Source organism: Rutilus rutilus, assembly GCF_951802725.1.
Source record: "Rutilus rutilus genome assembly, chromosome: 8".
NCBI lineage: Eukaryota > Metazoa > Chordata > Actinopteri > Cypriniformes > Leuciscidae > Rutilus > Rutilus rutilus.
The window spans coordinates 31,608,433-31,621,669 of record NC_140222.1 but is presented as its reverse complement, the minus strand read 5'-3'; the positions used below and the strand labels follow the sequence as shown (position 1 = coordinate 31,621,669).

Sequence of the window (13,237 nt, the reverse complement as noted above, 5' to 3'; positions counted from 1 at the left end):
GCGCTATGCGGAAGTAAAGACGCTGGCTGAGATTCTACCGGAAATACGTCAGCAGCGGTCGTGCATAGAGTGTATAGAGGCTAATTGGCCATATACCTAATAAAAATATGAAATTAACGTGTCCACCAAAGTGTTTTTAGACAGCTGAAAATGCCAGGCGCTCTTCTGAAAAGGCCTAGCTGCGGTGTGCATCAGAGCGCTTTGGAGGCGCAGCGTTTTTCCAGTTGAAATTACATACAGAATATATCCAGAAGTAATGTGTTAAGGCCCTGATATATTCACAGCAAAGTTCTTTTTCGTTCTTCGTTTAGGTGTAAAACGAAGTTCGAAATACGTGACCAGCAATATACTGTTATCGAACATCTCCCACACTGCTGAGAGCGACGTTTAGATAAATATGTAAATATGTGCTGAGCGCGTTCCTCTCACTAACAAAATAAAAACGTTTTGTTTGAAATGACGTCACAGCAGTTCGTTCTTCAATTTTGCTTGAAGTAGCCTATATCAGGGCCTTTACTAGTATCTGATTTTGCAGATACGGTAGTTTGTTTTATCAACAATTAGTGAATATAAAAGTGCAATTTCAGCAATATCAACTTCTCCTCCATTGTTGTTCAATCATTGTACAAGTATGCAACGGTTGGTCTGTGTTGCATTTGTCCCGCCCCTCCACTGTGATTGGATGGCTATGTAAAAAGTGACAGTGACCAGCGTTGCGTTTTACCCAAAAGTGAAAAAATGTCAACTCTCGATGACGAGAAAAAAATGACAAGCACCCATCCATTTCATCCAAGCTTTAATAATGCCTGGAATACAAGCCGCTTTCTCGAGCCCCTCCACTGTGGACAGCAACCTTAATAGTTTAACATTACCAAGCTATATGGGCAAACAAACTCATGAAATATTATTGTTACATAGTGTTATCAAAATGCAGTGTCATTAGTTTGCCTTAAAGGACACAAAACATTCAGATTTACACATGGTCGGGAGCAGGCGCAAATTTCTTTCGAACCAAAATTTAGAAAATGCGAACACTTCCATGAATCAGAAAATTTTACTTCAGAACGGCTTTACAAACAATTTGCACAAAAATTCGCTACACTTGTGTTTCATGAATGAGGCCCTGATTTCTTCAAAACAGGAGTATCTACAGCAGTTTTTAGTGAGGTTTTAGTATATATATATATTAACTTATTATTTCATCACCTCATCACTGATGTTCAGGCATATATATATATATATTTTTTTTTTTTTTTAACATCAGAAGTCTTCCGTTTTTATAAATGGTCTCTTACAGAAGTTTTCATAGTACAATGCCCAGTTTAATAAATTAAAAAAAACAGGAAAATTAGAATTTCTTGTAATATGACCCCTATAATAGTGTATCGTAGTCATATGAGGTACAATTCAGTTATGTATTCAATTTAAGTGGTTAGGGTTCCCTGACACGTAAAGAAATACTCCAGGCCAAAGGGCTTAGAAACGCGTGTATATGAACACAAAGGGGCATCATGTTTCTGTATTGTGAGAACAGGAAGTGGTTTGGTGGTTTGACAACATTCACAGGTGGCTATATCACTTCTGTATCGGTGGGCAACTGTGGCTCGGGATTTGTGCCTGATACAATGGAAAATTCCACTAAATTTCCAACTACATAAAGATTTAGTGACCTGAACAACAATATGCAACCATGTTCATGTTCATATTCATATAGTAAGCATTATTAAAAGTAAATGTAATCTCTATCACAAACGAACAAGGTTTCTCACCAGCTCTCTGTAGAGGGGGTCTAAAGTGAACCATAGTGCCACGGCACATCTCTGCCCCCTAGTGACCGCCCGCACACCGTGTGGATTCTCACCGCCAGATGAGAACCCGACCATCCGCCCGCACCGGGGCTTCACTGACGCCTGCGACAGGAAACAGAGCTTTTAAACACTAAACTCTACCTGAGGTGACAGAGGAGCAAAATGCAGTTATTTTTCCTTACAGTGACAGTTTTGGCATCCATTTCTGTAAAGATGAATTCTCCGCCATCAAAATCACCGTTCAGATACAGCAGGGCACTGAAGGATGGAAAAAAAGGGGAAAGATAATTACAATTTCATTTATCTTATTTTTTAATGCAGAAGCGAGACTTACAATTCATTACCTGATAGGTAAATAACTAGAATAATAACAAAAAGTGCAGTAAACTGTAAAACTATTTGCATGATAAACCAGTGTTGATGATTATGATCATAAATTAAAATAATATAAGAAATACCAGTTTTCAATATTAAGCAGCATAACGGGCCGTTTTTGTACTGGAAGTGAATGAGTCTGGAAGCCAGACACATTCAAGTTGCAGTTGGCCGTGCTTATTCTTATGTTAAAAATAAGATGGAGACTTTCTTAATGTAAAACTTTTTTAAATGACCACTAAATACAATCAATCAGGCTCACAGTCAGCTTGTAGTACAACTACATATAATTCTGAGGGGTTTAAAGCAGTTTTAACACTTCCTCTTACCTGTAGTCTCGGTAGGTGTAAGCGGGCGGCTCTTTCCAGCACTCATTCGCTTCTGGGTCCAGAAGACAGTTGTCAGCATGTATCGGATGACTGAGGTCGTTTCTGTAGTCCTGCTGACCTAGTAAAATATTTAAATAACAAATTAATAAATAAATAAAACATATATATATATATATATATATATATATATATATATATATATATATATATATATATATATAGCCTAAAATTACAATATTGAAGCCGTTGAAGCCTAAAAGTTTTATGTGTGATAAATTCAATGTTGAATAAAATAAAATATATATTATTTCTACAGCTACTTTTTGTAATGTCTATTTGATGCTTTTCTCATTTAACACAATAGGGGGTAATTTTTCTCTGCTTGACACCCCTAATATATATATATATATAAATAAATAAATAATATTATATACTATATATAATAATTATAATAATAAATATATACTATATATAAATAGACACATAATAAAGCAATAAATACAAATTGTAAATAAAAAATTATATATATAAATAAATAAATACATACAAGATATATTACAAGTAATCTATACTATATAAATATAACAAATATTATAAATCAATTTATATAAATAAATATCAATTAAAATAAATATTACATACTGTATTACATACAGTACAAACATAATATAATACATTATATATATGTACATATACTAAACTTTAGTATACGAATATAAACATAATTCATGATGCAATGTGTAGTATACTCTTACACAAGTGATCAAACTGTGGTTTAATCTGAGGTAGAAACTGAGAGCTGAAACCATACCAGATATGGCAGTCCTACACACCAGATGTGTGTATGAGAAATGCAGAGTGGAGTTTAGCATGAAGTACGACTCAATTATCCGCCTGGCCTTCTCGCTGACATCATAAAAGAGGCGGGCACTTTTTAAAAGAACACGTCCCTCATAGCCGTACTGCAAAGTTAAATAATGAATAATTAATTATTGTTACACTCAGGACTGTTTTAATTATTCATGCCTGTCCAAACAAAACATACACAAGATGATTAAAGTCGACATGAAATCAAAATAAACAATTCTTTTTCTTTTTTTTTTATGGAATATTCCAGTATTTATTATAAATGATTTATCAACCTGTCACTCACATGAGATCGCCCAATAGCAAACCACAACCATCCAACCAATTCCTGATGAACAAAATCAAGTCCCGCCCTACATTTTTTCTTGTTTGTGAAGCCGTTTATATACGTCACTAGCAATCAAGCTAAAATGTGGTACGCTATTTATAAACACAAATATCAGTCACTGTTAAAAACTAAGGAAGGTCTTACCTTCAATGTTTTCAGTACTGTCGCCCCTTCAAATTTCTCATTGGGCGTGTGAGGAGACATTTTCCCCTTGTAACCGTCGCCAGCTGCAGTGACACTCTGCCAAATAAAATATTCATATAATACTTCCAACTACAATTACAGCCTTTAATTGTAAAGTCATATGACATAAAATACTACTATAAAGAAGTACAGTGATATATGGCACATGCTTATTAGGTCAAACAAGCACCAATAGTGGAAATACACTCACGTGCGCCAGATGTTTGAGCTCGGAGCACTGGTCCTCACTGATGACATCATCAAGAAGCACCCTCTGACTTCCATTCAAGGTGTGGGAGTTTTGTACAAGTCTTACATTCTCATACAGCAATGGACCTCCTATACACAGATGAACACAAGTTTACTTTTAATAACCAATAAAAATGGGAAAACATCTTGAAATAGTAACGGAAAAGTGCTGAACCAGTATATTGTAACCAGTATGTTGGTCCAATTTGTGTGGATCATTGAAAACAATCAACTTTTTTTATCATTTTTTTTAATGCTTTGAGGTTTCTATGATATTGTCACTTAAAACTGTCAATGTGTGGAAAAGAGCTTCATGAAGCAAATGATATTCATATTTGGATGAACTGCTTTCTTAATTCAAGACTATTTTCGGTCTCCTTTTTGCATTTTTTTCCAAGTTATTTTTTATGGTGTGCAGCTTTATCTCGCCTGTTATTTAAAGGACAAGTTCGGTATTTTACACTTAAAGCCCTGTTTTCAGATCGTTTCTGATGAAATAGAACGGTTAAGACTGAAATTTGGACACATGCTGCTACGCCCGACCATTTCCGTTTCCGGCGGTGGAGTAATACCGTACCTCACAGCACATCCAATACAAGTCAATGGAGTTGGACAAAAACTATGATAAAACCTGTTGGAAAGCATCTTTTGCAGCGATTTTTGTGTGAGCATATCAGTGAACACCCCTGACCACTCGGTGAGTTTCACGTCTTTGTAAACGAAAGTTGAATGTGTTTTAGGAAGGATTGTTCCAGTGCACCTATGCAGCCATTGTGGAGGTGGGGGGGTGCTACCACAGAAACCGAAAATTCTCGGCCCAGAAGCATGTGTTCAAATTTCAATCTTAAAGGTATAGCGGAGGATTTTCTTTTTCCGGGTGGATCATCAAGACTATTGGTCCTCCTAAGTGTCAATCATTCTGGTGATATGTTTACGTAAGGCCGTCGTACGTGCTCGTGCACACGATTCACACGATGGCGTGCGCTCAAAACACAGGTTGGGCTTCCCACTGATGCCTCAGTCGCGAAGTTTCTACTCGACAGGTAAAGTTTGGCATGCTATTTGGAGAAATCCATTTAAAATCACTGCTAGTAAAAGTTAATGTAAGCTATGATTAGCTCGTGCATGCTCTCTCGTGCACACGTTTAATAGGCGTTGGCCTTGGCTACTGCAGTTCATTGGAACGAAACCGTAGCCAAGCGACATCTAGTGTATATATCTATACCCGCCCGCTGGCGGGTATAGATGTATACACTAGATGTCGCCTTCGCTACTGCAGTTCATTGGAACGAAACCGTAGCCAAGGCGACATCTATGTATATATCTATACCCGCCCGCGCCGTCAGATCATTTGGACGTGTGCTGTTTTCAAGAGATAACAACGATATAAATTCTGTTCGTTTTCTCACACAAACCGCTCGTTTCGTGTCTTAGGCCATCAATGTGTACTTACGATGGGGAATTGTTTCATTTGGACGTGGGGAATTGTTTTAATTTGGACTCTGTGCTTGTGTTTTGAGCCAGTGACCATCGACCTGCATTATATGACTGACAGACAAGAACGGTTTGACCTAAAAATATCAAAATTGAAACTACTGCGGAAACAAAGACACCTACATCTTGGATGCCCTTGAGGTAAGCTAAAACATATCAAAAATTAATTTCAAAGTGAACTATCCCTTTAAGTGTAAAATACCGAACTTGTCCTTTAAGGTCCAGATCATTTAAAATCGGTAAACATCACCTTCCCGCAGCTCTTGTAACAAAGACATTGTGACATTTCTCTTTGCTGATATCGGCACATAGTCCATCCAGCCATCGGTACCAGAAGGAATCCTAAAGACACATATTCAAGACATAAGGATGATTCTCATTATGATTTATCAGGTCAGTAAGAAGAACGCCTACCTGTTAACATCTTCTCTACCGCCTGAACTGCTCCAGTAGCTCTGAAGAGAAACATCAAAAGCATCCATTAAACACCTTCTGAATATGAAGAGCTATGGATTCATGATGACAGATGGGCTTGTTCGATGATCCCACCACAAGGGGGCGATGTAGGTTGGTTTTTAATCTCAAATCTTGCAGGTGCACCTGTTCCCTCTCCCAGCTGTTACATGTTTGAAACATGTCTTGTTTACTGTTACGGCCCATTCCCTATGTCTACATGGTACATTTGAACTATTTTATGATGTGTTTTCAAACCGGCATCCCCGTTCTTTGATTGGTTGGACAAACAGATCGGGGTGATGAAACAAACAGCATTGTTTTGAAAAAAGTGAAACGACAATGTTATTCATTTAAAGTGCATTTTTATATTGGTCAAATCGGAAAATCATGGTTTAAAGCTGTTGGCTAAGTTCGGCTTAAAGCAAATAACGCTCCCAATACAAAAATTAACTGGCTTTAGTGAGTGAGCCCCAATGAACATATTAATATAATAAATAAAAAAAATCCATGTCAAGATTTGAACCAAGCCATAAATATAATTCGAGAAAAACTAATACATTTGCCTGTAGTATTTTTTTAAGTTGGTAATTTTTTTGGGAGAAATCAACCTACAAATGACTTGCGTATACATGTCTGCATATTAAACTGGCATAGAAGAAAATAATTTAAGAAACCATTTCTGGCTCATTCTGTGAACTTACCCCTTCAGTATAGGCCACTCCAATGTTATTGCTGCCCATGAGGAGCAGGTCTGACTCCTGTTTGTGTCGCCTTAGGTACTGTTCAGCTTCCTGTGGCATAAAAAGCATAGCGAGACTGATTGCATTTCCTAATTGGGGAAGGTTGAAGATTACGGCCCTCAAGCATCTTGTTTGCGATCAATCAAGTCAATGGGGGATGTATGGCATATCTCAGTCTGAAATAAACCTGAGCGATTTCTCTTGGCATTCTCCAGGACTTTTTATTAGCAGTCACAGGCACTCGTTTAAAGCAGCTTGATATAACTAGAGCAAAGTCTGCTGCTTCTAAGTGTGGTTGAGGGAAGAGTTGCTTTTGGGGGAAAAGAGTTACATTGGTAGCATTTGCGGCTTCGTGTTATCCGAATGCAAACAGCTCGCAAATTGTTTCAGGGAGCTCTGCGGTGTTTCGGTGAAACTTTTCTGGCCTGTACGAAAAGACTGTGCTGTCAGCACAGTATCTCGGCGGAGGGTTAACAAGGTTCCAGAGGGACTAGAAATCGGGCAATCAGACATGGCAGCAAGCCAGTTAGATGGAAACACTCTGGAAAAGAATGTACTCGATTGTTATGAGCTATGAACTAAAGATCTTGCATTGAAAGACACATTCAAGCCCTTTGGCTCTTGACTTAACAAACTTATGTGCCTTTTACAGTGCTAATAGCTTTCAGACTTTCCGAGGAAAAACTCTTTTGATGGTTCAAGAGTGCGTGCAGCCACTACTGTACATCTCAAATACCAAACTCACTTAAGGGACATGATTGTTACAATGTGTTTATGCGCATATAGCCTTCTGCCAATCTCTGCAGTCTGCCCTTGGTCAACGAGTTTGCTCAAGTGATTTCATAATAGATCTGGACCAGGAAGATGATCTGGATCTTCAAATGCTGCAAACGACGATCCAAGAACTATCACTGTTATGAACCCAAACTTGCTCCATGGGTTGCTAGTGTATGGGTAGGTTACTTCATAGACAAGCTAAACTAAAGGGAAAAAAATTGTAAATTAAATGTATTATCTAAGAAGACCCATCGATGACAATAAATGTAAAGTTATTAGTCAGTAAACAGTAGATCAGTTGCCCTTAAGTATCGTAACTGCCCATGTCGAATGGCATCAATGACAAACAGGAGTGTCCAAGAAAAAGAAAAGAAAAAATTTACTTAAAAAAAAAAAAAAAAGTGTCATGGTCTTAGAAATTATCTCTTTGTATTCATATGGTTTTGAAAAAATGTTAAAGCCATTTTCAAGAAAAGTTTCAATTTAAAGTTGCGATGTAACGGAAGTAGGATGAGTGGGTGATTTTTATTTTATGCCATCTTTAATGACCTTAAAAATGCCATATGGTGCGACCATCAAGTAAAAAGTATCATATTTGTACCCAACAAACAAAAGCTTTTTTCAAATTCTGAACTGATTAAATATCGCCTAGAAAGCGCGACTAAAAAGCTGCTCATCACCGCGATAGCACAATCTCCCGAAGTTCCGTTATAATCAATGAAGCGGTCTACACTGCACAATGAATCTCTTGTTAACGTAACGTCTACACTCTGTTATAATGAGAGGATTTGCGAACAGGCCGAACTCGGCACCGAACTCGGCTTTGAGCGGTGAGTAAATTCCACCGTCAACATATCTCATTGGCTATTGCGTTCAAGAAATCAACGGACATGTCTGTGATTGGCTACATTGCTCGATGCAAAAAACATATTGTAAATAGAAACCTTCGAAGCTATAGATACACACGGGACCGTTCGCCAAATCGCTAATGTGCTATTATTATGGAGCTCTGCCTATGATTATTTATTTTTGTTAATTGATCTTATTCTGTTCATTGGTTATTTTATTTATGAATGGATTCCATTGTTTTCAAAAAACTTTCGGCTGACAATAAATCACATTTAACTGATCTTAATTGTAAAATTGAGAGTAGGCATTGCTTTCACCAAGGTCCACTCACTTTAAAATTTCTCAGCATAAAAATAACAGAAATAAAAGAATATATATATATATATATATATATATATATATATATATATATATGAAGACTTAAGATGCAAAAGCCTCTAAGTGCCATCTGAAATTTTCTTTTAGAATGATCATTTTTATCAAGCTTGTATGTTTATGTTCAGTAATTTCACTTTAATGACAATGAAAATGATCCATTAATTGTCATTAAAGTGAAATTACTGAACTTAAACATACAAGCTTGATAAAAATGCTCATTTTAGAAGAAAAAATTTCAGATGGCACTTAGAGGCTTTTGCATTTGAAGTCTTCATTATATATATATAAAACTTAAACTTATCTTATTTTAGCTAGTTGTCAAGGTAGCATTTATCATTTTTATTTATTTTAACTTGTACTAAAATAACTAAAACTGAAATCAAAAGTAATAAAAACTATATACTGTAGGCATTTAAAAATAATAATAATAGAAATGACAAAAAACTAAAAAGAAAATTACTAAAACTTTGAAATTAAAATAGAAAATAAAATGTTCAAAATGTTAATAAAAAATTATAATAGTATATTAACAATACTAAAATAACATAGGTGAATGTACCAATTAAAAAAAAATATATATATATATTTTTTTTTTACAAATATCATGAATTGTCCTTAAATATATATATATATATATATATATATATATATATATATATATATATATATATATATATATATATATATATATATTTAAGGAGTCACACTACATGACATTTTACAACCTGAAATAACCTTGCCATGACATAAAAAGGTCAAATGAACTGATATTTAAGAGCCTTATTGAGTTTGACAGTCAATGAGGGTCTGCAGGGGTCCCCTCTGTGTGACATTTCCTGTGTTAAGTTTTTTCTGCATGTTGCACCGCTGCGTCTCACCTTACGAGGCTGGCCATCATGTCCCAGCACCTCCCTGTAATACTCCACATTCTCAGTCATGAACTCTTCGCCTTCGTGGAATAACAGGTAAGTCAATGCGCACTCCAGAGCCTCTTCATTCCTCCCAGCTGAACACACAGAAAACAGAAACAGTTATTAAGTGTTAATGAAGCCACCAGGGCTCTGTTTCTTGGCTCATCTGGGAGATTATTCATCCTGTGATTCTTTGGAGTCATCTTTTCCCACAGTCACGTTTATTTCCCTTTTGCAGACCTACGCGCTCGGAAACATTTGCATTCCAGGCCAGTGACCACAATGGAACAAACTCCACAGGGCTGAGCGAGTGGAAACAAGGCTTTGAGACACGCAACAGAGACGCCATTTGTACACACACCTGCATAACTTACCATTTTATGAACAATAAGTGTCTGTAAAAGTACAATTTCTCATATCAGAGCTCTTTTCCTTAAGGTAGGAGTGAAAAGTTCAGCTTTGACGTTTCCAAGAAGAAATCAATCAAGACTGAAGTATTTATGAGACTCTCCTTCTCCTTTAGAGAGTAATTTCATGATTAATGAGGTTTTGTCAATTCAACATTATTTTCAAGGTGCTTTTAGTTGATTATAATAACCACTGACATTTTTCTTTCCAATACGGACTATTTGTACAATTTGACTGATGGAAGTCAGTAGTATTATTGCCAATATCTTCTATCCTGAGTAAAAGGTCCAAGAAGAGAATTGGGGGTCAGGTACATATTTGGAATCATTCAAGCCAGTTTTGACATATATGGGAGTTTACCTTGGAAATAAGCAAACTGCAGGTAGTCGTAATGCAATGGCAGGTAGTTTTCCATGGGCGATAGGCGACCGGGGCGGGTGGCCAAATCTCGGACACACTCGTGCTCGCAGTGAAGAACCTGTGTGTAATGATCTGGAAAGCAAAGTACAACATGATTTAGGGTCTCAAGTTCAAATTGGGGCCACTAGCCAGTTTATATTGTCCATCTTGAACCAGTTTCAACACATACAGATGCTGAATTTGAACTATATACTATTTCTTGTGGAAAAACAGAAACAGGGCATTGAGGCGGGATTTAATGGCTTAATAACACACTGTAATCGTGGTTGATGTAGTTGAGATGTGATCTTCTCCCAAAATGTGTAATGGAGTGAGATCATTTAACTGGGATCATATCAAAGATGTCGAAGTGGTTGAGGTTCTGGTGTACTTCAAGGTTGAAGATTAAATTAAAGAGCTGAGAAGACTTTACACTCACTTTAAAGAGCGAGTTGGTCTTTTATGATAGGGTAGTAGACAGATTGTTCCCACATAAAAGTGGGAACAGATTCACAAATTAAAAAGATGAGTAAGAGCATCTATCAAAAACAGGTTTAACAAGCATATTATGGGATGGAGACGCTTTTTTGTCAGTCTATTCATGTATGCACAAAGGCATGTAACTCGCGCTAGACTTCTTTTGTAAATTTAACAATAATAACCTAAAAAAAACATGAAAATGATGAAGAAGCCCAGCCCATCTGCTTTAAAATACCTATAAGATAATGAGTCCTTAGTTGTAGAAAACCGAGTTGTATGAAAAACATACAAACACGCTCTCAAATGGGCATCATCACATGTACAATAAATCAGCGAATGAACAGAAAATGTCAGTGACATCATTCTGAAGATTCCTTGCTGAACTCTGAGATATGCCATCATGCACAAAACCCCCTGAAGCTAACGTCAAAAACACTGACAAATCCTGTGAAGAACAAGTCCTCTCACGACTGGCCAATTCTTCAATCTTTCTCAAAATGTTTTGCACATTTAGGCCATAAATCCATGTCAATCATGCTAGAGTTTTTCACATCCTTCCTTAAATCAACAGATGCCATCAGCAATAATTAAGAACTGTTATGGCAGCTTAATGCATTGTTTTATAAGCCAAATAAAGGGGGGATTTTATGATATAAGTGTTGGTGAATTATGACTCCCCGTTTGACTTTTATGTACACTGTCTCTTTCACATGATTAAAAGATGTCCATTAGTTATATTGGTGCCCTTCACACTAATATTGCAGCAGTTTTCCTGAAATTGAAGAGTTACAAGCAGCTAGAATGGTGAGTTCTGTCAATAACTGGGTATATGAATATGATCAAAGAAAATATGATAAATGAAATACACTACCGTTCAAAAGCTTTGAGGCCAGTAAGATTTTTTTATTGTTTTTGAAGTCTCTCTGCTCAACAAGGCTGCATTTATTTGATTAGAATATTATTACAATTTAAAAATGACTGTTTCTATTTGAATATGTTTTAATATGTTCCTGTTATCAAAGCTGAGTTTTCAGCATCATTACTCCAGTATTCAGTGTCACATGATCCTTCACAAATCAGTCTGATATTATGATTTGATGCACAAGAAACATTTCTGATTATTGTCAATGATGAAAACAAACACAGATAAACTAAACATTAATATATAAAATCACTTTGATTAACGTTAAATCTCAGCTGGACTGCTGAATTTCAAAACAGTAGTCTGGTTTGAGCAAGAATGCAATGCAGACAAAACATGGCTTGTGTTTTGCATGTTTATCAGACATAAGCCTGTTTTCCCAGTGTAACTTCAAGAGCTAAAGTTAAAATGAGCTGGTTCAGTATTGATCAATTATTTTAAAACAAAAAAAACAAAAAAACCCCACTGGATTCATCTTTGATCCAAAGAAGCTTTTCAAGTTGAAAAGCTTGTACTACCATGTTATACTATCATGAACTGCCTGTCAGACACAACAATAACAGATTGTACTGCAGGAAAAACTGCCTACTAAGAAACGACTTATGCAGAGGTCAGAGAACGGGAAGATCTCCATTTCTGGAAACACAAATAGCTCTGAAGACATGATATCCACAATGGAAAGTCCCAAAGAACCACTTGAAAACGGAAAATTCCCAGATTCTTCTCAAGACCGCAGATGATAGCTTTACCACATTAAGAGGAAGCAGGAAAGCTTTGAGTACAAAAGCATCTGTACCTGAGATTAGCTCGTAGAGGTTGTATTTGTACAAGACATGATCCTGCTCCTCGAAGTGCAGCGGCCCTTCACAGAGAGCCCGACACTCCACATCTGCACGATAATACTCGGTCAGAGCCTCTTCAAAGAGCGTCACAGACTTTTCGTAGTTGCCTTTGTCGTACAGCTTCACCCCAGCAAAAAAGGCTCTCTGTAAATACAAAGATGCACTTCATGATACCGAACTTGGTGTTTCAGGCCTTGTAGGGTGTTTTTGCAGGTTTAAGAAACATCAAGCAGTGGCGTAATTGGTAACCATAATTCTGCCAACCGAAAAAAAATGAATAAACAATTTTTGGTTTCAGCTGAAACACATTTGACGTTTTTAAACCAATCTTCATTCTGATGAACCGAAATCTTTTAGTCTATGCTGTGCACAGTTAATGCGTGAGAAAAACTTCACTAAACTTGAATGTAGCATGCCTGCCATCCAATAATCGTTTATTGTT

General features: G+C 36.6%; 2 protein-coding genes across 2 annotated transcripts in view; one reads left to right on the top strand and one right to left on the bottom strand.

The window, feature by feature from the left end:
• Window positions 1–13,237, top strand: part of LOC311296162 (coagulation factor XIII B chain-like) — a 409,206-nt gene that overhangs the window by 30,429 nt on the left and 365,540 nt on the right. The gene's annotated exons all lie outside the window — the stretch shown is intronic.
• The window catches only part of p3h2 (prolyl 3-hydroxylase 2), a 51,538-nt gene that overhangs the window by 2,152 nt on the left and 36,149 nt on the right, over window positions 1–13,237 (bottom strand). Inside the window, exons 3-14 of the mRNA XM_084417815.1 lie at window positions 12,750–12,939; window positions 10,513–10,644; window positions 9,712–9,839; window positions 6,791–6,880; window positions 6,048–6,088; window positions 5,884–5,975; window positions 4,102–4,229; window positions 3,852–3,947; window positions 3,324–3,474; window positions 2,513–2,630; window positions 1,991–2,066; window positions 1,770–1,910 (exon numbers count right to left, since the gene is read on the bottom strand). Coding sequence (XP_084273941.1) covers window positions 1,770–1,910; window positions 1,991–2,066; window positions 2,513–2,630; window positions 3,324–3,474; window positions 3,852–3,947; window positions 4,102–4,229; window positions 5,884–5,975; window positions 6,048–6,088; window positions 6,791–6,880; window positions 9,712–9,839; window positions 10,513–10,644; window positions 12,750–12,939 — 1,383 coding nt within the window. The remainder of the gene's footprint in view (window positions 1–1,769; window positions 1,911–1,990; window positions 2,067–2,512; window positions 2,631–3,323; window positions 3,475–3,851; window positions 3,948–4,101; window positions 4,230–5,883; window positions 5,976–6,047; window positions 6,089–6,790; window positions 6,881–9,711; window positions 9,840–10,512; window positions 10,645–12,749; window positions 12,940–13,237) is intronic.